This window comes from Aspergillus luchuensis, chromosome 1 (genome assembly GCF_016861625.1).
Source record: "Aspergillus luchuensis IFO 4308 DNA, chromosome 1, nearly complete sequence".
NCBI lineage: Eukaryota > Fungi > Ascomycota > Eurotiomycetes > Eurotiales > Aspergillaceae > Aspergillus > Aspergillus luchuensis.
This window is the reverse complement of record NC_054849.1, coordinates 4765308-4789621: the sequence shown is the minus strand read 5'-3', so window position 1 is coordinate 4789621 and position 24314 is coordinate 4765308. Positions and strand designations below refer to the sequence as shown.

At 48.1% G+C, this 24314-nt stretch overlaps 9 protein-coding genes across 9 annotated transcripts; 4 read left to right on the top strand and 5 right to left on the bottom strand.

The window, feature by feature from the left end:
- Window positions 1-554: 554 nt before the first annotated feature.
- On the top strand, window positions 555-1948 carry AKAW2_11605A (uncharacterized protein; the record flags this gene model as incomplete). Its single annotated transcript, XM_041684108.1, has 2 exons — window positions 555-1136; window positions 1193-1948. The coding sequence occupies 2 exons, from the start codon at window positions 555-557 to the stop codon at window positions 1946-1948; spliced, it is 1338 nt and encodes a 445-aa protein (XP_041538325.1).
- Window positions 1949-2943: 995 nt separating this feature from the next.
- On the top strand, window positions 2944-7659 carry AKAW2_11604A (putative UDP-glucose:glycoprotein glucosyltransferase; the record flags this gene model as incomplete). Its single annotated transcript, XM_041684107.1, has 5 exons — window positions 2944-3092; window positions 3155-3508; window positions 3567-4395; window positions 4444-4704; window positions 4765-7659. 5 exons carry the CDS (start codon window positions 2944-2946, stop codon window positions 7657-7659), a joined length of 4488 nt encoding a protein of 1495 aa, XP_041538324.1.
- A 948-nt stretch (window positions 7660-8607) lies between these two features.
- AKAW2_11603A (uncharacterized protein) lies at window positions 8608-10268 on the top strand (the record flags this gene model as incomplete). The annotated part of the gene is made up of 2 exons (XM_041684106.1): window positions 8608-8888; window positions 8954-10268. The coding sequence occupies 2 exons, from the start codon at window positions 8608-8610 to the stop codon at window positions 10266-10268; spliced, it is 1596 nt and encodes a 531-aa protein (XP_041538323.1).
- A 1837-nt stretch (window positions 10269-12105) lies between these two features.
- AKAW2_11602A (uncharacterized protein) lies at window positions 12106-12413 on the top strand (the record flags this gene model as incomplete). The annotated part of the gene is made up of 2 exons (XM_041684105.1): window positions 12106-12108; window positions 12165-12413. The coding sequence occupies 2 exons, from the start codon at window positions 12106-12108 to the stop codon at window positions 12411-12413; spliced, it is 252 nt and encodes an 83-aa protein (XP_041538322.1).
- A 1383-nt stretch (window positions 12414-13796) lies between these two features.
- AKAW2_11601S (uncharacterized protein) lies at window positions 13797-14762 on the bottom strand (the record flags this gene model as incomplete). The annotated part of the gene is made up of 2 exons (XM_041684104.1): window positions 13797-13942; window positions 14012-14762. 2 exons carry the CDS (start codon window positions 14760-14762, stop codon window positions 13797-13799), a joined length of 897 nt encoding a protein of 298 aa, XP_041538321.1.
- Window positions 14763-14851: 89 nt separating this feature from the next.
- Window positions 14852-16273, bottom strand: AKAW2_11600S (uncharacterized protein; the record flags this gene model as incomplete). Its single annotated transcript, XM_041684103.1, has 5 exons — window positions 14852-15027; window positions 15089-15251; window positions 15309-15649; window positions 15705-16033; window positions 16089-16273. 5 exons carry the CDS (start codon window positions 16271-16273, stop codon window positions 14852-14854), a joined length of 1194 nt encoding a protein of 397 aa, XP_041538320.1.
- A 2772-nt stretch (window positions 16274-19045) lies between these two features.
- On the bottom strand, window positions 19046-20188 carry AKAW2_11599S (uncharacterized protein; the record flags this gene model as incomplete). The annotated part of the gene is made up of 1 exon (XM_041684100.1): window positions 19046-20188. One exon carries the CDS (start codon window positions 20186-20188, stop codon window positions 19046-19048), a length of 1143 nt encoding a protein of 380 aa, XP_041538319.1.
- Window positions 20189-20255: 67 nt separating this feature from the next.
- On the bottom strand, window positions 20256-20761 carry AKAW2_11598S (uncharacterized protein; the record flags this gene model as incomplete). The annotated part of the gene is made up of 2 exons (XM_041684099.1): window positions 20256-20548; window positions 20617-20761. 2 exons carry the CDS (start codon window positions 20759-20761, stop codon window positions 20256-20258), a joined length of 438 nt encoding a protein of 145 aa, XP_041538318.1.
- A 604-nt stretch (window positions 20762-21365) lies between these two features.
- Window positions 21366-23313, bottom strand: AKAW2_11597S (sugar porter family MFS transporter; the record flags this gene model as incomplete). The annotated part of the gene is made up of 7 exons (XM_041684098.1): window positions 21366-21527; window positions 21587-21825; window positions 21884-22489; window positions 22558-22702; window positions 22777-22916; window positions 23021-23209; window positions 23265-23313. 7 exons carry the CDS (start codon window positions 23311-23313, stop codon window positions 21366-21368), a joined length of 1530 nt encoding a protein of 509 aa, XP_041538317.1.
- Between the last annotated feature and the right edge of the window lie 1001 nt (window positions 23314-24314).

Here is a 24314-nt window from a genome sequence, read left to right as displayed (position 1 = left end):
TCCTCGAGGCCTTTCCACCCTTCTAAACCGATTCTTCGCTTCTCCTTAGCTGTTTCGTTTTCTAAACTGGAAAATAACCAATCACTCAAGCCGATCACAAAGAAACTTAAAAAGATACCACTACTCCACCGGCGGATCGAACTGACACCCTGCCGGGCTGATCCAACCGAGGCACTTCCGCAGGAACGTTTGCCCCCCCCCCTCACACCGAGAAGGAAAGGGATAAGCGCTCCTGCTCTCCCTAGCCAAGGGCCCTTCTTGTCGTTTCCCAGCTTGATTCTTAAGGCACATATCCGTGCTATGGGAGGACAGGTTACACGCAGCTGATGCCAGCCGTCATTGCAAGTAACTCCTGCCCACTTTGATCTCCTGCACGTCTTATCACGTCGCACACACAATTCCCCTGGCTTCGCTTTTCCCCGACTGGACCTAGTCCGCTTGTTATCCCAGATTGGTTTTTATATCCCGGTCTTTCCATAGGTCCCTGTTAACCAGCTGACCTTGTCATTCCTCACTCTTGACTTTCGTTACCATCTCCATCAATATCATCAAAAATGACGCGTGTCGAGGAACCTCTGGATGCCCCTGATGGCTCTGGCCTTACCTGGATCTTTGACCATTGCCTCCGCTACCCTGGTACCTATGAGATCCCATTGCGCACCATGTACTCGCTGAACTGCAATCCCACGAGACAACCGGCGCCTGGTACTCGTGCTCCCGAAACGGCTTTTCATCGCCCTACCAATTCGTCGACTTCCCAGGACTCGTTGGACCCTGCCGCTGATTTCCGAGCTCAATTGACTCATCAGATTTCGCGGTTGCCTTCACAGCCTTGCTCGCTCCCCCCAACTTTCGTCACCTCATTCCTGCGTCGTTGCTTCACCCCTGAGTTGGAAGAGGTTGATTTCCCCCAGGCATTGACTGCCCTGGACTACCTCAAGGACTTTGAAACCCGTCGCCGGAAAGAGGTTGCAGAAGCGCTGCAACGGCTAAAAGTGGAGCCCAATGATGTGAAGGAGAAGGCCCAGCTGGCGAAAAAGAACCCTGGCGCTTTGACTTGGCTTGAAACTATTACTATTCAGGGCCGCCGAGTGGAAGCTCTTTACACTCAGATATACGTTGGTCTGCGTCGCTGGGTAAGCATACCTGCCGCTACTTCAAAGACTTATTCCAGGCTAACTTACTTGACTAGACGTTGATCAACGAGATGTTGATGGAGCCCTTTAACAAGGCCAATTGTATCGCCATGCTCAACACACTTTTTCCCCCAGTCACAGAGGCAACCGTTTCTCCCACTTCGCACCTCACCCCGCAGATTCTCAAGTCACAGCGGGATGGATTTTTCCGGTATATCGCAGCCGTCGAGGTCAACGGTCCAGACGTTCTCACAAAAGTGATTGCTCAGGGTGCTCCAAAGGGGTCAGACAATGGTTGGCCGTTGATCAGAGAAGCCCTAGACAAGTATCTCCGGGCGGCCAATGAAATGATTGACGAATGCACAACGGTGTCTAGCCCGGCTGGCATGGATGAGGGTATTGAGTCTCAGCCTCGGGCTCACAAAGGCCGCAAAGTCGATTCGGGCATCAGCTTTGATACGGGGGAGAAGCTTCCTTCCTCGCCTGTCGAGTGCAGCAAGAGCATGGATGACCTTCTAGAGAAGCCCCTCCCCCCACCTCCCTCTCCTAAGGGGCACAACCACAAGTCGGGGTCAACGCTTGAGCGGCTGGCCCGCGAGATTCGGAAGTTGGGTGATGCCGGTAAGGCGAGGAATCTTAAAAAGATGAGATCCACTAGCGCCCTCGGTGTTCGGCCAGACACCACTGGTGGCCGCTCTACCGAAGACAATTCACTGTTCGAGGTGGATGAGCAGAAAAGAAGGCGTTTGTTGTGGGAGGCTTCCAACCGCAAAAAAGCCCACGTGAAGCAACTCAGCAAGGACACCGCATGAGTTGGAACTGAAGTGTTGTATAGCCTGGTGCTTACTTTCACTTCTTCTCTTTCTCTAACTTTCTTTCTTCAATATTTTCAACTGTCTTTCGTTTCCATAAGATATTTGGAGAAGCGAAGGCGAGAATCAACACAAGCCTGGATGCTTCAACACTGAATTTATTTGGGAGTCTGGACGCGGGATTCAAGGTGCATCAGGTTTCTACTGGTTTTTGTTTTTTCTGTTTTTATGTTGATTTCATATGGCAGTTGGGTTTGCATACAAGACTGGCGCATATGGTGGTTATCTTGAAGCGATTGAACGCCAGATGGCGAAAAAAAAAGCACAAAAGCTGGAAAGACAAAAGTGCTGACACATTTTGATACGATTACTGACTGACATAAATGATTACGATGCTGTTTCTATTAGCGAATCTTGCTGTTCACTAGCCAGATAACAATTGAAGTTATACCAATCTGCATAGTCTTCATTAGAGCCATTCAAGCCATCCGGGAACAACCCCAGGCAACACAATAGTGAGAGAACACTGCGAACGTGAACCTGTAGACCCCCGCGTAGCCTCTATCGACTCCGGGGAACAGCTATATGCCTTCATACTCTCATAAAGGACCCAGTAACATGCTGTGACAGCAGTTGCCGACTGATGGGCCATTGCAGCTAAAGCGCGGAAGTTCGGCGTTTTTGGCCGCTGCGCCGACCGTAGCAGCTCGCCCATCCCGCGATGTGGCCAAATGCCCCAGACTCATAAGCGCTGCTCTCTTGGCTCAACAACTCGGAGGAACTTCTTGTGCAAGCTCGACTGGGCATTTTAAATGTCTAATTGGTTTATATCTTGATCATACTGATCTCTGGAAAATTACATCGTTGCCATTGATCGCCTCGAGCTTATCCGCCGCCCGTTATGAGTGCTTGCTAGCTAGCTTATCGGGAACAGCTAGCTAGTCAACACCGCTGCCATCAGCTCAAGGGTATCATTCCTGTGGTGGACTGTGACGATGGTATCTGGACTGGGAAATGTCGCCTCATGGCGACTTGCATCTGTATTGATTGCCGGTCTGCTGGCTATCCAGGGACGCGCCAGTCCGTCAGTCAATGTTGCTCTCCAAGCTTCGTTTGATTCCCCGCCTTATCTGATAGAGCTTCTGTAAGTGGAATTCGTACAGACCTAGTCGACTATTCTTGCTTCTTGGGCTGACTTTGTTATAGAGAATCCGCCGCAGAGGAGAACTCTACCTCATACTTCCCATTACTCGATCGAATCGCCGACGGTACCTTCGACGACGCTGTTACGGATAAGGACCTATATGACCGCTTTCTGGAAGTTGTGCGCGAGGATGGACACTTACGGACCCCCGAAAGTCTCTCGTCTTTCAAGTTGTCGCTGGCGATGAGATCTGCCAGTCCGCGGATCACGGCTCACTACCAGTTCTATAATGCTTCGGTTCAACACTCCTTGATGGCCGCGCAGGATGCGGTCTGTCCTGTTTGGGTGCACTCGGAAGGAAAGCAATACTGCTCGTCTACTATGGAACGTGCTCAACAGGATGTTGAAGGTTCTGAGTGAGTGGTAATCTCAACTTTGCATGCACTGTTGGTTGGCTAACAGCTCCGACTGTAGTGATCCACGAGAACTCCCTTTCGATCGTGTCTTCGGTGATCCCTCTCTGCCTCCAGCGATTTTGTACGCGGATATAGCGACCCCGATGTTCAAGGAATTCCACCAGTCACTGAGTGCTATGGCAAAAGAAGGACAAGTCTCGTATCGCGTACGATATAGGCCTCCCCAACATTGGACTCCTCGCCCTGTTTTTGTGTCTGGATACGGGGTCGAGCTGGCGTTGAAGCGGACGGACTACATTGTGATTGATGATAGAGATGCGGAAGAACGAGGGACTGGCAGCATTGAGTCCGGAAAGTCTGACGCGACGGAGGATGATTTGGACGACCTGAGACCCCTGTCATCTTCAGAAGTTTCGCGGCTTGGGCTGAACACGGTAGGCTATGTGTTGGACAGCGATGACCCGTTTGACACACTCGTGAAGCTGTCACAGGATTTCCCCAAGTACTCTGCGCGTGTTGCGGCTCACAACGTTTCCACTGAATTGTTGCAAGATATTCGGTCTAGCAGATTGCGTATGCTTCCGCCAGGGCTTAACGTGCTTTGGATCAATGGAGTTCAGATTGAACCTCGACAAGTGGATGCATTCACTCTCCTGGACCACTTGCGTCGTGAAAGAAAATTGATCGAGAAGTTCCGCAACTTAGGCCTTTCCGCTACAGATGCTGTAGAACTGTTGTCACACCCTCTGCTTGGAGAGGCCTTGGCCCGGGATGGCCCTCAGCGTTACAACTACCGTGATGACATTGAGGGAGGTGGTGTTATCATGTGGTTGAACAATCTCGAAAAGGATGCACGCTACGAATCATGGCCCAGCGAACTTGCAGGAGTAGGTGCATCCACGATCTTTTATTGTGGGAATGCTAATGTCTCGTAGTTTATGCAACGCACGTACCCAGGCCAGCTTCCAGCAGTGCGCCGCGATTCCAACAATATTGTCTTCCCTGTCGACTTGACGAGCACTGAAGATGCTGATATTGTCGTCAAGACGATCCAGGTCTTCGTGAAGAACAAAATTCCCGTCAGATTTGGTTTGATTCCGGTTACGTTCTCGGACGGAGCAATTGCTCAGCTCAAGGTTGCTCATTACCTTCAAGAGACTTTTGGTCTGGCCAGTTTTATGGATTACCTCGAAGCAGTAAGAGCCAATATGCCCTACCCAAATCCGCTATTGACTGTCAGTCACTGATTGGAGCAGTCGGCATCCAAAAACAAGTTGGCTTCTCCGGATAAGGCTTGCTTCCAGGCTGCAACTCAGGACCGGAATCCTCGTCCTGAGAAGGTGTCTCTATCTCTAGATGAAGTCTTGAATAATGGTGTATTTGACGCAACGGTGTCAAAAACAACTGCGTACCTAAACCGTCTGGGGATGAAGCACGAGCCATCACATGCTTTTGTTAATGGTATCCCTGTCACCCGCAATGATAAATGGGCGCAGGAAATGAGCACAAAGATCAGCAGAGATACTCAGCTCATTCAGCAAAAGATTGCTGATGCCGAGGTCGACGAAGATACTTGGCTGCCAGAGCTGTTTCTTTCGCAGGCTTTTGACCGACGCAACCCGGCGATCGTTCCAGAAGACCCGAAAGAGATCCGGGCTGTGGACTTGGTGCAGATTGCGGACTCCCAAGGGGAGCTCTTCAGCCAGATTCCACGTATAGCGCTAGATGAAAGCAATGCCTTGGAGAGTGCCCATGCCATCATTGTTGGCAACTTTGATGATGAATCGGGTTACGAGCTACTTAGTGCGGCCCTCGAGAGCCGGAAGACACATGGTGAAGTTGAGATGCTTTTCCTACACAATCCAAAGCTCGAGGCTCCCGCAGCATCTAGGTCTGTCGCCGTTCGCCGTCTGTTGAACGGTGGCAAAGAGGTAGATGCCAGTCAGCTTTTGGAGGCGATCGCGTCTTCCGCCTCGCCAGCAGCTGAGGAAGTTGAGGATGCGGCACACTTCTGGGAGGCTCAGCGAGCTGTAGTACAAGAGCTTGGACTCGCTCCGGGCGAAAGGGCACTTATCGTGAACGGAAGGGTCGTTGGACCAATTGCAGAAGACACCTCATTGATCTCAGAGGACTTCGACCAGCTACTGGTTTATGAGAAGCAAAAGCGAATTACTCCGGTAGCAAAGGCGGTCAAAGCACTTGAATTCGACGAAAAGCTTTCTGATCCGCTAGACTTTGCGAAGCTTACCTCGCTTACCACGCTTTCTACGATCTCGGATGTGCCAGAGGGCATCTATGAGTCAACTTCGGACATCCGTTTGTATTTGTTCAACCGATGGAACGACGCGCGTTCGGCTATCACTGTCTCCAACTCTGAGGATCCAGCGATCACCATTGTCGCATCTATTGATCCAACATCCGAAGTCGCTCAGAAGTGGCTCCCCATTTTGAAGGTACTGTCCGAGCTGGCAAGTGTCAGAGTTAGGTTGGTCCTAAATCCCCGCGAGGAGATTAAAGAGCTTCCAACCAAGCGCTTCTATCGTTATGTTCTCGATTCGGAGCCATCATTTGAAGAAGACGGTTCGATTTCTCGGCCCACAGCCTCCTTCTCGGGCGTCCCCGTTGAAGCACTGCTTACCCTGGGCATGGACGTTCCCTCGTCGTGGCTTGTGGCTCCGAAGGACTCCATTCATGATCTTGACAATATTAAGCTCAGTTCCGTCAAGGAGGGCTGGAATGTTGATGCTATCTACGCATTGGAACACATCTTGATCGAGGGCCACTCCCGTGATATGACCACGAAGTCCCCGCCTAGAGGAGTCCAGCTTGTCCTTGGAACGGAGAACAACCCTCACTTCTCGGATACCATCATCATGGCAAACCTCGGATACTTCCAGTTCAAAGCCCAGCCTGGACTTTGGAACATTAACCTCAAACCTGGCCGTAGCGAACGTATCTTCACTCTCGACAGTGTAGGCGGCCTAGGCTATAATCCCCAGCCCGGCGACGAAAACAATGAAGTGGCCCTCCTTTCCTTCCAGGGTCGCACCCTTTTCCCGCGTGTCTCCCGCAAGAAGGGCTACGAGACCGAAGACGTCCTCGAAACCAACCCCAGACCAGGTTCGGCGATGGATTACATGAATAAGGGTTTCAACTTCGCTTCCGGCATCCTATCCAGTGTCGGAGTCGGCACCAGAGGCAATACCAGCGGCAAACAGGCTGACATTAACATCTTCTCCGTCGCCAGTGGACACCTCTACGAGCGCATGCTCAACATTATGATGGTCTCAGTGATGCGCAACACCAACCACAGCGTGAAATTCTGGTTCATCGAACAATTCCTCTCTCCTTCCTTTAAGTCCTTCCTGCCCCACCTTGCGAAGGAGTATAACTTCTCCTACGAGATGGTCACGTACAAATGGCCACACTGGCTCCGGGCCCAGAAAGAAAAGCAGCGTGAAATCTGGGGCTACAAGATCCTCTTTCTGGACGTTCTCTTCCCTCTCGACCTCGACAAAGTCATCTTCGTTGATGCCGACCAGATAGTCCGCACAGACATGTACGACCTCGTCAGCCTCGACCTCGAAGGTGCTCCTTACGGCTTTACCCCCATGTGCGACTCCCGCCACGAGATGGAAGGCTTCCGCTTCTGGAAGCAGGGGTACTGGAAGAACTTCCTCCGCGGCCAGCCCTACCACATCTCCGCACTTTACGTCGTCGACCTGAACCGCTTCCGTGCCATCGCCGCCGGCGACCGCCTCCGTGGACAGTACCAGATGCTGTCAGCTGATCCGGAGAGTTTGAGCAACCTGGACCAGGATCTGCCGAACCACATGCAACATCACATCCCGATCAAGAGTCTGCCGCAGGAGTGGCTGTGGTGCGAGACTTGGTGCTCGGATGAGTCGCAGTCGCAGGCTCGTACAATTGACCTGTGCAATAACCCGATGACGAAGGAGCCGAAGTTGGATCGTGCTAGGAGGCAGGTACCTGAGTGGACGGAATATGACGAAGAGATTGCGGCCTTGTCGAAGCGAGTTGCTGCTGAAAAGCAGCAACAGGCGGAGGAGGAAGAAAGGGACAATGAATCGTACCCTAATGAGGATGAAGAGGATGAGGCTTCTTCTGGCTGGGATAAGGATGAGCTTTAGCGGGTTTCGTTTGAATTATAGCGTGTATACATAGATCAGTTTGGTCTCCAGTAGGAAATAGATTGTTCGCTTCATACGTCTTTTCGTCATTCTGTAAATGGTTGCTTTTAATTGATATAATAAAGGCAGTACTGCTGGCGGGACCTTCCTTTTGAGAAATAACCTGCCTGTACGAATAGTCGGCTGTCCTTCCGCGAGTTCATCGCTTCTGTATTCCCAGCTCTCACTTGGGTTGAGGATTTATTTTTCTATAGCCAGTCCGTAACCTAGATGCATGTAGTCAGTATATTTTCCACTCTCAGCAGATTTTGCCTAGTCGCTTCGACGACCGAGATTGTATACATGCAGGCTACCACGCTGTACATTGATCCCCTTGAACTTGCGCAGACGACGACTATTGTAGTAGTAATCTTCAGCGCAAAGCCCAGCAATCCAAAGTTGATTCTGTCCTTTTGGAGAACCCCATGGAAGGCCTACCAAGTAGCCCTCATCTCCGAGGTGCCTAAATTGCTGCTAGTAAGTTCTCCGCCAGGACGTTAGTATCTTGCATAAGGCCACTCGAAGTGGAGCGTGCCGTTTAGCCTTATACAGCGTGGAGGGAATAGTGGAGTTAGTTAGACTAATCACATGCTTTGTTGATAAGAACTAAAAGTAATTCCCTATTGGGCAAAAATGTCTACTTTGAAATCCGCCACCGAGTTTAAATACCATGTAAGATTATGGAAACTCTCAGGGGACTAGACTATGTCTGCCCATGTTTTTGATTAATAAATGCTTAAGGCTAATCCTAGGCCTCCCTACGGCCTTATTCCCGGATATGGTTTGCGCGTTAGTCTCTCCACGTGATGAACTATGTCGGCCCTAAAATTGTCGCTATGCGCCTTTTCCTACCTGCTGTCTCAGTTACCAGATTAGAACCTATTTGCGCATGCCGTCCGCTCGGAAGTGATGTCTTTCATCGATGAGGCCATCAACCACCCGGTCCCCATATTATCCTCATTCGAGCCGCACAATTCGTCACACAAAGAGCAGTTCCTGACTGCGGTGGATAACGAGAAGGGAAAGAATGCCGACGAACTGCCATTGGAAAATGCCGATGCTAGCGAAGATAGCGATCCGGACGTCATTCTCGTGGACTTTGATGAGGATGACCCGGAAAACCCGTTGAATTGGTCGCCAGTGCACAAATGGCTGATTGTGATTGTTGTTTCATGGATGGGTTTTGTTAGGTGAGATCTCATCTACATCTCGCCAGTCTACTGCTATTTTCATTTAATTGACCACAATAATTTAGTGTCTTCTCAACAATGACAATCGTACCTACGGCACCCGAAATCCTCGATGAATTCCATTCACACAGTAAGGTCGACCAGACCCTCCTGGTCACGATCTGGGAACTCGGTGAAGGAATTGGCCCATTCTTTATCGCGCCGCTATCCGAAAGATTCGGTCGACTTCCTGTCTTCCATATAGGGAATTTCCTCGCGCTGCTCTGCTTAGTTGCTAGCGCGCTCAGCACCAACATTTCCATGCTCATCGCCTTCCGGTTCCTTACGGGATGCTTTCTATCAATTCTCACCCTTGGCCCGGCTATTGTCGGGGACCTGTTCAAGATGGAACAAACTGGCCGCTCCATGGCAGTAGTCATGGGCACTCAGATGATTGCAGATTTCATCTCACCTATCGCGGGCGCGTATATCGCCGAGGACCTGGGTTGGCGATGGTCCATTTGGCTGGCGGCTATCGTGCTGGGATTCTTTAGCTTGCTTTTACTCTTTGTGCTGAGAGAAACGTACACGGTTGTTTTGCTGAGGAGAAAGGCGCAGCGGTTACAGAGTGAGCATGCGGGCGCAGACAACAACAACAACATCAACCTGAAGTACCAGTCTAAACATCAAGCCCGGATCGATGCATCTACTATGCTTGAAAGCGCTATCAAGCCCATGCAAATCCTCTTCCGATCTCCCATCCTTATCATGACAACGACATACATGGCCACAACCTACGCCCTGGTGTCCTTAATCATGGCCACTATCACAGAATCCATGGAATCGACCTACCCCAGCACCTTCACCAGCGGCTCCATCGGGCTCACATTCCTCAGTCTCGCCATCGGCAACACCGTTGCTTTGATCTTCTACAGCTTCACCTCCGACCGCTACGTCATCCGTCAGAAAGAAACAAAAGGCGACGCATTCAAGCCTGAGTCGCGACTAGTACATCTGCTTCTTGCTGCTGTTATCCTCCCTGTGGGATTCATCATCTACGGATGGACGTTGAATTATCATGTCCAGTTTATCGTGCCGCTTATTGGAGCGTGTCTGGCCGGTTTCAGCATGACGCTTTCTGCCATTCCGGCTGAGACATATGTCGTGGATACGTATGAGATCCATGGTGCTTCTGCCATTGCTGCTGGGGTTATATTTAGAGCTATCGCAGGAGCATTCTTGCCCTTGATCGGCCCGGCTTTGTATGATAGTATTGGTCAGGGGTGGGGGAATACAGTGCTGGCTTTTATTGCGGCGGCTTTTATTCCGCCGTTGGGGGCCTTGATGGTCTATGGGGATTGGTTTAGAAGTAAGGAGCGGTTTGGGAGGGAGGGTCGGTAAATACATATTGGATCTGATTGGTATTTGTTTGTCCATAGTACTTAGTTGTTGTATATACTCCAATTCTCATTAGATATACTTGAGATTACCCTATCGTTGGGGCAATGTCGGAGTCGTACTGAATGTGCACGTAGTGGTTTCACATGTTTGTGCTGCTCGGCTTTGGTGAGGTATTGGATCTTTGCTTGGACTGTGTCTTCATCTGTGTCGATGGAGGTGGCAGTAGCCGTTGCGGGTGCGTTGATTCTCCTGGGATGGGCATCTTGCTTCGATGGCAGTGCTCCCGCTCGAGTGTTCTCTGGGGGTTGAGGGTTATGACCCACGGGCTATACTACGTACTCGGGGGCCAGAATAAGATGATCCACACTTCAAACAGGATACCATCCATGCCGTTGACTTGGAAATCGAATCCCCCACCTGCAATACGACAAATAAGTGAGGCGATTACAATCCTAGATCTACTGCAGTATCCATAGCCTCATTCTAGGTAGGCTTTGCGCCATGCATTGGTGAGCTCCCCATGTCAATCATGTAACTGGCCAAGCAGGCGCTTATCTTCTCACACAGCTGACCAGAGTGGAGATACGTACTTTTTACAACATGAGACGACCCACCCTAATCTGCAGCGGCCCGAAAGCCTATCTATCACTATCTAGGTGGTATGACCCACGCAGGTGGTCTGCATGAGTATCGAGACTTCCTTTTCATAAGGACTTGAGTGTGGCTTTACTGTAGCTGCGCATTAATGTACTGTAACCTTGGCTTATCCTGCTGAACTAGGAGCCTATCCATCTACTCCGTAGATACTGGGCGTATCAATCGTATCTTTCAAGCTGTATCTAGGTGGGATACTCCTCGGAGATGTAAGCGCCGATTACAGATCATACTTGAGTATTCTTGCCTAAGATGTATTATGTACAAGCGCGCGAGCCGTGACAGAAAGTGAAGACTTGAACTGCATTCGTTATCCTTCGAAATGTTTGACCGGTATGAATTGGGGCGATGCAATGCGCGATGCTTATAGCCAATGCAGCTTGGTCTAATTCGTTCCAATTCCAGTGTAGGTTACACTTCTCTCCGGCTGTCATAGTCTGCGCTAGAATTCAATAAGGGTAGTAATAGCCAGCGCATTATTCACGTCGTTAATACATGATACTCTCATCTTTCATCTATCTAGGTCCGGTTACCGACGCGGTCCGCTTTTGGGCAGATTGCAGTTCGTACACCTGATAATGGTTTTTCTATGCTTGGAAGCACGAGTTACTGGAATTTGTACGCTTACGCCGATCAATACTCACCTATGTGTGACAATAGCTTCTCTGCACCCTCCGTTATTCATCTACTGGGTAACACAGGCCATCAGGGTCAATGCAGATCAGTTGCGCCACAACCTTGGCGTGCGGAGGATGCTTGGCATATGATGTCTTGGGATGCTTGTCTTGCTGATGCCAAGTGCTTATCCGTTGTTGGTAGGTACCAAGTATCAACACATCTAGGTTTCGCAAGATTGAAGAGGTATTGTGTGGAAACGACACTAACCTTCCTAGGATTGTTGGGCACGGTTATCGACAATTTCCCTCGTCTTAGTTGCTATGCAGTGATGCCATCTCGTAGGTGCATGATACCAAGGATGGTATTGTACTGCACAGCTTCGAGGGATTTGGATTGATTGATTGTTCTGAACATTGAGTTACGATGTCCGCAATAAAGTGAGACATTTATGCAAGCCTATCACCGTGTGGAGGTCAGTGGAGGTCACAAATATTAACAATCCAGTCTCATACAAGAACAACTTCAGACTCTACAAACCACACTTCTGAATCCAACAATCTTCAAGATGGTAAGAACTTCGCACATCTTCATCACACAGAGCATACCTAACTAATCGCCTTACAGCCTCAATCCACCTCTACCGCGCCCCAGGAGAGAGTCCAGCCCTGGAAGGCGATGCAGGAAGTCCAGAACCTGTTCAAGCCCGAGGTGCCCGCCGCTGCTGAGACCGCCGACAAGGCCGAAGAAGAAGAACACTTGAATCTCAACTTGCTCGTGCCCAGTTCAATTCAGCCAGATCCAACATTGCCAATGTGGAGGAGAAGCACTAAGCTGTGTTGTCTCAATCTGGAATGGAGGAGGGAAGGATGCTAGGGAGAAAGGGTTGGCCGTGTCTATCTGTCATTCGATTGTTATATACGAATACTAGCTTTACTTCCTTGTTTGTTGGGAGGATAATACAATATTTGTACGGTAAGTTGGATCAGCTTTCGGTTCGTAGAAAATAGCTCGCTAAGAGACAGATACGAAGAATTTAATGACATTTCTTCCTCGTAAATGATTGTTGAGAAAGCAGCTCTAAAGCAATACTACCATTTTACTACGTTTCCTCTCTTTTTATCTGGCCTCTTTCTCTACTGGCGACCCAGGATGGATCCATATGCGACTTCAGTCTGCGAATTCGTTTGCTTAAATATCGACGTTCTTTGAACGACCATTGTTATCATACTTAGTATAAAATGAGCACAGAGAGAACATCTGAAAATAAAGATTACCTTGAGACAGTAGATAAACAACACCTCATTCTCATATGGAGCCACAGTAGATGATAATATCGCCCGCCATTACAAATTTCGAGCACATCACAGCGACTTTGTTTCCGTCATAGCCTTTCTCATAACAAAGTGTACATATGCAGCCGGACACGAATTCGAATAACATATGAGTCTAGACACATATACGGTACATACTTTCTGACACTCCACTGCACTATCTCCACTTTTCACCGTTCACTTCCCACATCAATAGGAATAGATAGGTGGGGAGAAAGGGGGTTGGGACTCCGACGGCCCACCGACGGAAGGATTCTCAACCAGGGTCATAACCTGATAGCATCCTTCCACTTCAATACAGAATACAGGGAGTATCTACGCGGTATTGTACAATCAACCCACAGCATATGACGTATGATAGGCTTGATTGAGTCTAGCGTCTGGCTTTGGTCGAAAAGACGGTGCAGGAAGGGGTTCCTTACGCACACGCGTGTGTGTTCATTGCTGGATTGAAACCTACCGGGTCCCAAATATGGAACCCATGATGTGATTTTTCTTTTGTTTAGGTCGCAAATTGGAGGGGCGCAACGCTCTAGGGCTCTTATCTCTGGACTGTGGTAACATGTTTCTCCATATTGTGATGTGAATTTATGTATGGACTCCTACGTGATAGCAAATCCTCACCGGAATGATCTGTTTAGGGTGGCTGGATGATCAACAGAGGTACATTGATGATCATCAATAACAGGTGCGTTTGACAATATGAAGGAAATTCTGAGTGGTAGACTCTGCAGCATTAAGGGACTACTTTTTCATGTCTTTGCTCGCAAACTAATTACTCCTTTCGAATGTTGTAAGCGTAAAGCCATTATCCTCACGTCAGCACCACTGCTGTGCGGGGGCCAATTACACTTAAGCAAACAGCTACTTCTACAGACAACTACTCAAGGTAAATCGCTAGTTTATGGGTGCTTTATGGTGTTCGCTATGTGAGCACTCGGAATTTCAGCTGCAAACCACCTGCAATAGGACCCGCAGAAAAAGCATCCACTTGTTCCACATTTCCTGTAAATCCATCATCCAGGTAAGTCTCGTAAGCCGTATAGACTGTTGCAAGCAGCTCTTTTATGACTGTTTGGAATTGGATTGTCAGCATGTTCTTTGAATGGTAAGGATGGAGAAGTGAGTACCAATGCACACCCGCGCGCCGCTTCCAAAGGTCCAAACCCACTTCCGCATCTCCATGACTGTGTTGTCGTCTGCCTTGAGCTATGTACCTCAGTGTCATTCCTCCGGGGATGAAAAGGGTACCGGGTTGAAGTGAAGGGCCCAGGCAGAGGAGCTGACGATGGTGCCGCCGGGGACATCGAATTTCCCGGCAAGCCGGCAGCCAGAGTTCGGCAATGACACGAGGAAACGGGCCAGGACAGGGTGCCCGGGTCCGCATGGTCTCGGTAACGACAGCATCAAGCACGGGTAAATCCGCAAGGCGATGAGCCAGGCTCTGATCGCTAGGTTCGGCCAGAGTCTGGAGCTCTTGCTGGAGCGCCCGCTGGCAGTCTGGATGTCGTGATGGCTCGTATATGGTATATGCCAGTAACGTTCCCAGGCTTAGATGACTCACCGAAAGATGATTATCGCACTCAACAGCGATGTAAGAAGCCATTTTGTTACGCGTCATCTTGGGGTAGGCGGCTTTGGAAGCATCATATAAACTGTCATACAGGCTCGCGGTGGAAGAGATCTTGGTGGGATGCCTCATGTAGGCATCTGTAGCGGTCATCGGACATAAACGTTCACTGTCCCCCGCCACTATTCCGATTGATAATGTCAGAAAATGGAAGGCAAGTCTGCCACTTTCGCTGGCTGCAACCCCAGTAAAAGGTCTAGCCGAATTCGAAGGGTTTGGGTCGAAGTCATGATGGCCGTTCTCGAGGCCTTCGATGGACATGGAGAACGAATGTTGTCTATGATTGATTAATTGAATTATTCCCATGCGTTCTTCTATTGACTAGTCTCCTGTAGAGAAGATGTATTTGCTCAAGGATCATAATCTGCATCCTGCTCTGACCTCAAGAGAGCAAGTGCCATGGAGGCCTCTATTCGACTCGACGGTACAAATCTCATCAATTGCCGGATGACTGAGGCAAGACGAGTAAGTATCGGGTCCGGCTCCCTTCTACTGAGCCTCCTGTCTAGTTCAGACACCTCAACTTCTTTCAAGGCATTTAGCAAACGAATCTTCTATGATGGACGCACAATGGTTTATTTACTCACCTTCTGGTGATTTTAAACCACGCTCAGAGTTCATCTTCATGCGTTCCCATATCGGCTGCCAGTCCTTCGGCAACTTCCCCACAAAGCGGATCATCTGTGAGACCAGAACTTCATCTTCACCTAGGTAGTAGAATGGATATGACCCAAATATGAATGTATGGATCTCATTGTTATGTTAAATTCATATTATCTGCAGAAAAGGCAGGGATATGGTACTTACCATACAGCCTGCGCGCCATAAATCAACGCGGTAGTCAAAGCAATTGGTGAAGATTAGCTCAGGAACCCGCAATTGCCCTGGCTGAGCAAGTACTTTAGGCTCATTCCCCTGTATGAATGCCTCCCCAAAGTCAAGAATTCGAATATCTTCTTCATCTTCATCTACCCAATTTTCCCAATCTGCGGATTTTACTAGTTGATTTGGTAGGCTGTTGTCTAGTGGCTTGCCGTCGAGTCGAGTTAGTTCTTCCACTTCTGGAGATCCGAGAACTGCGAAGAGTTCTTCTTTTGTGGCGTGCGAGAGATTGGTACAGCTGAAGGCGATGTTTCCGCCGCTTATATCTATTACATGGTCAGCACTTTGATGTGGGGGGTGAGACCTTTGCAGGTGGATTACCTCCATGTCCCATGCCAGCTACATGAATCAAGCTGATAGCTTCTAGAAGCTGCTCCGACATCCGAAGAATAATGTCCATCTCAAGGTCATCCCCAAAGGAATGATAATCATTAACAACCTTACTGACAGAAGGACCGAGCAATTCAAATACAATACACAAGTGGGTACCATTAGGGCCCTGATGAGTAAATGAGTCGAGAACGGAAACAATGTATTTTGCAGACGGCTTTCCCTGGGACCGGTCTGCTAATAATTGTAGATTGTGAAGGTCTCGAGAGCCCTGGGAGGTATCTGCTCTCATTATCTTCATCGAAACCCATTGAACTTTCCTGATAAACTGTTATAGTAGAGACATGAGGACGTTACTGTTGGTAACAAACTCACTCTTTATCGTACGCAAGCCACACGGTGGAGAATCCTCCCCAGCCTAGTTTATGTTGAATTTCGTAGCGACCATCCTTGAAGGTGTTTCCCAGTGAGACTGGGTGGTATCCACCTGGTCGATACTTTGATAGCTTTTCCTGTGAGTAGAGAAGATTGTTCTGCTCGTAGACGGACAGGTCTTCCATGACCTGATAGTGTGAAATGAAAACTGAAACTAGAAGGTTTGTTCAAGTGGGTTGTACTGCCGAACTCCTTCGAATGATGCTTCTTACAAAAGGTTAGTACTTCCTATGAACTCTGTAGCTGACGCCTGCTATGTAGTTTTAAAAGAGTGCTTTGGGGTTGTATCCGGGCTGTGGGAACTCCTTAAGACTGGGTGGGGGAAAATGCCATTTGTGGGGCCCGACAGGATCTTAGTGTCGATCATAGCATTCCGGACTTGCCCTAGATACTTGATATTGCCATATTCTTTGGCTTCTGGAAACAAAGCCACCTCCTCCATTGTGTTTGACTTGTAAAAGAGCTACTGTACTACTAATAGTACCTGAAGAGTTGAAGATTTCCATAATGAGTCATGCAGTGTCTGATGCAAATAGTAATAGCACAGTGCTAAAATACTCATGCGATATATACCTGCAAAGTAGAATGGCTATTCAAGTAACCAAACGTCAATAACACTACAAGATGAATTGGACAACAGAGTCAAAGAAAACGCTTTTTTACACAATATATCATACGTGACAATAGTGGCCAAATTCCCAAATTCCCTCCGGAAATTACGACAACAATTCCAAGAGCACAAATCTCGAAAAGTGCGTATATCCTGACGCACATTGAAAGAGACAAATTACAACTAGAATATAGGGACCTGTGAAATCACGGCCGAAAATGACAACCTCTGGTGCCAGAAACGGCCGCCTTTCCACCCGTAACTTTGGACGGCGAGCCGCTGCTTGACTGCCCAGTCCCTTGTACTGTCTTTTATTCTGTACCCAAACAGTACGGTTAGTCATAATCTCTTTGTTTGCTGTTGATACTTGACTTTGATAATTATTCACCCTGTTTCCACTGGTAATTAAATGATACCAAAAATGGCTCTTCTCTGTATCTAAATCAAGGCTCCCCTTCTTCTCGCCCAGCCTGATCAAGCGCCTATAAGATGCTCTGTCTGTTCTCTCTTCTGGGGTTTTTTAATATCCTTCTTACCTCATCCCGACCCCGCTACGAATTTAAATCCTAGTATCCGTGTCCGAGTTCGTCTCATGGTGCGCGTGTCCGTAACTCCAGCTTAAGTTAATGAGTACTAGTTCTGGACTGATCCCATCCTCTGTGAGGAAACTCAGACCAGACTGAATTATTTCTGCAGTCTTGAATAGCTCCTCCAAACTTCAAGCCCAGAATGCTGATTGGAATTGCTGTGGTTAAGCAGTACTGGCGGAAGTGGGTTATTCCCTGATGCTGGAAAGGTTCACAAATAGGGACTAACGTGGAAATAGATATTGCATTCAATTGAATCAGGACTATGTGGACTATCTTTTGCTGGAAGATTAAATGATTTACATAAACTTTTTTAACTGGATGTTTAACACCTCATGAAAGAAAGTACTTCAATTATATGACGAATACTGGTGCTGCTTATATTAATACTTTGAGCTATTCGCCCGCCGTAGTGTTAATGAAGATATTCATAAGCAGATGTGACGCGTACGGTTACTCTTCTGATGCAGGATTAGGCTAATACTGGAGCACAGTTTCTCAATGGTGTATTTTCTGCTGAGCGCAAAATCTCCAGATGAATGAAAGATAAGAATACTCTGGATGTGGATGTCTTTGGTGTGATTTATTGGTATTACTGGATCTATTTGTGGTTTTTTTTTTGTTATAGAAGTATGATCATCTAATTTGCTACTATCTAACTCTGGTCTGCCATTATTGGGACCCGGCCCGGTGTCTTGCTTCCACAGACCTCCTCTATATCTGGTGACTTCCTAAGCAGATGTAAATAAAATTTTACTTTTCACAGTAATCTTCCAAAGTACATCTCTGGGCACCAACGATACAACAGCGATGATTTTGTGAAACGATAGGAGCTCATCCGAGCTAACTCTCATCAAGCAACGATCGACCCTCAGCGTTAATCTGATTATTGGTGCTAAAGTGATCAGCAATCGGCACTGATTCGGCACTGAAGATTCGACCCCGACAAATCAATGTCCCACCCAACTCGGTGGGCTCCAGTTCCGTCTGTCGCCACCCTACTCGTCTAGCCCAAGCACCAATGCATGCAACATTCCTTGTTGAAAAATCTGCAATCCTGCAGCCATTCGGTTGCAACCCGGTCATGTACCGGAAACCAAGAAGTGCACACCTGAGCGAGACGAAGCTGTTGCTGTCGAGCCAAGAGGCGGCATAAGAATATGGGGCAGTGGAGTACGAAAGGGTCAAGAATACGCGTTCACTCCAACAGCCCCTTGATATCCCGCCGACTTAACACGGAAGCCCAATATTCCTTCCCACTATCTAGATCGCCTTGAGCTCTAGATGCGCGGGCCAAGTGTTGTACCGTGTCTTAAGGCTGTCATGATCGACGGCCTTATGAACGATAGGGGAATAGCCGATATGCAGCCTCGTCAGCAGTCAGGGATTCCGATCAGTCAACGGTCAAAAATCGGGAATCCACATCAGGAATACATCATACAACACATAAATCATTCCTGAAAATGCATAATGATGTCCACATGCGTTGGAACGTTCACAACTCGGCAGAGATGTCTCCAGTTATTACGCATAAGCTCCAGGCTTCAAGATTCTATCTAATAATTCTGAATAGATGTGGAACCCTTCAAATTCTTCGGGTGTGAGTCCCAATGGTCCTCTCCTTGATAAACAAAAGTTCGATTCAATTAAGTCACACCCGGATGTACAGGAGAGTTCGTCCAAACCCACTATGTGACGCCTCATTTGTTGAACTTCCGGGCCGGGGTATGGGCCTCGAACAAAGCGTCTAATTCGGCAAAAGATCTGCCCTTTGACTCGGGCAAACAGAAATAACAAATCCCGGTGAGAAAGGCTCCAAACCCAAGGAATAACAGGGCTGATTTAGGTCCCAGATCAGCGTTTTCCTTATTGACTAGATAGGGAATAGAAATGGACCAGATCATGTTGAATAAGGAGCTGGACAGCGCCGCAATGGATGTTGTCTTCGCCCGTAGACGGGAGGATGAAATTTCTCCCACTATCGCCCACCCCACTGCACCCACCGAGGAATAGTAAAAGAGGGCCCAGATGATGCAGAATGCGGCCAGTGCACGGTAATTCCAGGCCTGGCCGAGACCCTCAAAGCCCAGGAGAGAGATGATCAGGAGACAGACCAGCATACCGAAGCTACCTGCTAGCATCTGATTCCGTCGACCTACTCTTTCGATGAGACCGAAGGCACATAGAGATGCAATCAAAGAGCATATCACAGAGATCACGGTGATTAGAAACGAATTGCTGACGCCCGAAAGGGTAAGGAAGTATGAAAGGTAATTGCCACATAGAGGGTAACCCATGAGGATCTGCATTACCAGGGGTAGACAAGCAAGTAGCGTGCGTCGTAAATTGGTGCCTTGGAAGCATTCGACGATTGAAGCTGAGTCCTTACGGGTGCTGCGCTCATGCACGAGAGTATTGCTAATATATGCTAACTCTTCATCCAAGCTGATATCTTCACCGCGGCGGAGTCTGGCCAAGGAAGCCCGGGCTTCTTCCATCCGATCCTGTGCCACAAGGTAATAAGGAGACTCGGGGACGAATGCTAGGAACATCACTAGACAGAACAAAGCTGGACCGAACTGAGAGACGACGCTCCCCTTCCAGCTCCACGAGTTGTTGACGTGGCTTGTGCCCTCGAGGACACACGAGGCAATCACCTGGCCCATGATAACCCAGAATTGGAACAAGGACAGAGCCAGTCCTCGGATAGGAGTTGGTGTGATCTCGGAGACATAGGTTTGAGTGTTGGCCTGCATGGAGCCCATGGCGGCTCCCATGATCAGTTTGGCGATATTCCATGTCTTCCAGCTGTGAGAAAACAGCTCTGCCAATGTACCGGCCATCGCTAATCTGTATTCATATAGAAAATGTCAGTTATGGAATCATTACGAGGGAGCTTTGGTTATGATTTCAAGGAACAGAAGAAATAAAGGGCACAAAAGAAGATACTGACATGACAGTTATCAAGAAGCAGACGCGACGTCCGAAACGATCATTCAGATACCCCGATCCAATAGCAAAAATGATGGCAGACACATATTGAACAACACTCCAAGTGAGCTGATAACTAGCAGGTAGGGACCAGGTCTGGGAGGATGCATCGAAGACACCAAATTGATGGACAAACTGGGTGTTTGCGATGATAGATCCGATGAGAGTGAGATCGTAGCCGATAAGGATAGGTGTTGTCGAGCAGGCAAAAGCTTTCATTCAAGTCAGTTTAACAGACTTCAAATAAATGAAGTGAGGACCTAGCCCAACAGAACCGTACCAGCGAGTACAGCGCGTCGATGATTCTTCATTGCCTTCAGCTGGTCTTTGAAGGACGTGGGAGCAACAGTAGTGATCCCTTCCAGGACATCGTCTTTCTTTTGCTCAACATTATCCCCATCTTGCTTGATGTCATGTTTCTGCATTTTGACAAAGTGAAAAAGAAAAAGCGTACAACAATTGACTGGTTCACCTTTCTGATCTGACTTCACAGAATATTGAGCAACCCATGTGCTTTATAGCCCAATATGATCAGTCAAGACCCACTGGAATTATTCCGGGGTCTGGGGAACGGGCTTATCAGAGATGCCCAAGACCGGAATTCACCTTCCGCCTTGAATCCGCCGACATTGCCACGCAGATAAGGCTCTATCAATTGAGGAAGGAAAAGGATAACGAGCCTAATTTGTCGCACGGAGGGCCCGTAGGCTTTACGACTGATGTCTATCGGAAAGGGGAGTTGACTATGCCAAGGGCAAACGTTAAGGCTACCAGTATGAAAAGTAAAGAACGTCTGGCTCTATCTAATTAATCATAACCTTATGTATCTGGACCTGATATTCATTTTAAGACCTAGATTGGTTGGCACATAGCGGTAACAGCCTTGGAGCCACTGCGAATCAAAATCAAGTACTATGGGAACCAGTTGACTGTGGCGTGCACATTTTTGGGCATACCCAGATGCCAACTGGTACCTGTGTATTCATATATTGCCAAAAGATATTAATTGATTCGTTGTATAACAAGCCTCTAAGTATGCGCGTATGGCGCTTCGTCCGTTTTTACCCCCTTCTCACCAACCGTGAGCACTATAGATGTAGATTCCTCAATGTCCCGTGCGTTCGAACGAAGAGAAGCGCCCCAACTGGCTGATTTTCGGGCTGGAATGCCCGTTTCGAAGAGAAGGTCCGTCTAATAAAAGTTGAAAATTAGCCATGATCTCGTATTTGATAAGGGATGATGTCACATACCTCTGCCACCGAAAGGCCGGCGAGCTCTGGCACATAAAAATATGCCCAGAGTACAGACAAAATGATCATAACCAGCCAAACATAGCAGACTTTTACTCCAAGGTCTCCTGCTGTTGCATCAACCATGTAGGGCGTGATGAACCCAACTGCCCAGGTAGACGTCCAGTAAACAACCATGGTGATGGTCGACTGTAGGAGCCGGAGTCGCTGAGAGTAAGGCTCTGTCATAACGATCCACCCTGAAATTTGTCAGAATTCATATTATCAGCTCGGTGAGTTTTGCACGATAAGTCTTACCAATGGTTCCCCATGAGGGTGCGTATGCTGCAATGAAGATAACCGCCCCAGCAACGAGCGCAAACTGGTCAACTCGACTTCCAGGGGCAACCTGATGGATGATACTTGGGACCAGCATTGTGATTGCCATAATAACTCCACCCACAAACAGACATATCCTTCGACCGAAACGTTCGACTAAATAAGGGGAGGGTGCTGTAAAGACCGCGTTGACAAGAGCAAGGATCAATGAAATTAGATATGAGTTATTCACCCCCGCGGCCTCAAAGAACGTTGTCCCATAGCCAAACCAAAACGTGATTCCAGTAGCAATGGTGAAAAAAGCGATGCAGATACCGAGAAGCTGACGGCGCAGGTCAGGTCCCTTGAAGCACTCGGATAAATGAACTTCGCCGGATGTGCTCTGCTCTTGAACCCAGCGAGCAATTTCATCAATCGATTCAGTCATCTCTTCTGAGTTGGGGTCGATATTTCGCAAGGAGGCCAGTGCTTGTCGAGCCTCGTCGTGCTTGTTGGCTTTCATGAGAATCACAGGAGACTCGGGGGCAATGAGGGCTCCAAGAAAAATGACGAGCGCAAGAAAAAGTTGGAATCCAACGGTCACCCCTAGACCCCCTCATTAGTATTAAGATCTTTCAAGGTCTTCCATTTCGAACTTGAGGAGATAAACCTACTCCAGCTGTTTGCCCCAGCAAGATTGCGGGTTCCAAGACTTATCCCGCACACGATGACATTACCACAAGTCAACAGTTGCGTATAAAGAGCAATGAACCGGCCTCGAGTGGTTGGTCTTGAACTTTCGACTAGGTACATAGGCGACTAGAGATTGTGTCAGCATGAGAAGTACTGGGGCTACTGGTTGAGTTATAACGAAAAAGACGTCGGTCACTTACTGTGACGGAGATTAGCCCAAGCCCCATACCGAGAAGGATACGCCCCAAGACAAAGACACCGGCTGGGGGAGCAGGCACTTGGAGGGCTACCCCAGCTCCATAAATGATGGCAGATATTATGAGAGTGCCCTTGCGGCCCACTATTCAGCACGTCGATTAGAAGTTAAACGGAAATACCAGAATATGCCAGAAGAAAAGAAAAAAAAAAGGAAAAAGAACAGGAACGTAGTGAACGACTACTTACTCCATTTGAATAAGAAGTTCGCAGAGATAGAACCAGATAATGTGCCAACAACTAGAAGAGAAGTGAACAGGGCACGGATTTTGGGAGTCAAGTACCACCCGGTAGAATCTTCAGCTCCATAACGATGGATGAAGTCTGACGATCCCAGCACCCCGTTAAGATAACCCGAGTCGTATCCAATTAGGGTGCCTAACAGATGAATCAGCACTCATGTGCTTTCTTTAATATTATGGGAGATGCGTACCAGAGGCGAAGACCATGCCGTAGATGGTTAATTGCCGAAATGAGAACATGGTGCAGTAGGACATCAAAGATACGATTTTATGAGTATCTTGGAGTCTACACTAGCGAGACGCACAGCTTATCTATCAATCTCGAGATGGTAGGCTGACTCGACACAGCATGACCAAAAAGTCTTATCCATTCTGGGAACATTAATTGGATTCAACTGTTCCATAAGCAATCCACGCCGATAAAAACATGCAGTGAAAGGAATGATACCAATCAAGATAACCTTGTCTTTCTTATCGAAGAACAGCTTATCGCATTCTTATTTACGAAACGTGAACCTTAGAAGCGGAAGGTGAATTCCACGTTATCTCTTACATGTTCTACTATTACATAAGGATTGCTTCCACATTTGAAAGTTAGAATACTCGAAGAAAAGGAAAATAACTGTGAATATGATGGCCCGGGTGATTGGGTGGTATTCATCCTTGAGATGTCATCTTATTGAAATGGATAGCATCTACGCGGACTACAGTACAGGATAGAATGGCACATGTGCACATGTACATACTTTGCGCATGTTTACTTACAAGAGACTACGGTGGTCAATTAGCGCCACAGCTCAAGTGTTCCGATTTAGGTGAGCGCTCTCTATACCGCCCATACAAAGGCTGTAATGAGATCGACATTTGAATACAGCCTGAAGTCTATCTTCCCTTTCTCTCCCCCACACTAGCTTGTATTTTTAGTCATATATCATCCTTCTTTAGCTGCAATAATCGAAATACCAGACTATGACATTAGTCTAGAAGGACCGAACTCACCTGTTTACTATATCGGAGTTTTTAAGGCTGGCTGGCTGGTTTTCCTGCTGTTTACATTGACCACCGCTGAGGAAAATGCACATGGCCGATCAATGCTTACTGGCTAACTCTGCCAAAAGATTTACCAGGTGTAAGGATAATTCGTGTTATCTATTTTCTGCTGGTCGAAACCTGCATATGTCCTGTCCAAATAGGCCACTTGAGCTGTGGCGCTAATTGACCACCGTAGCATGTTACAAGAG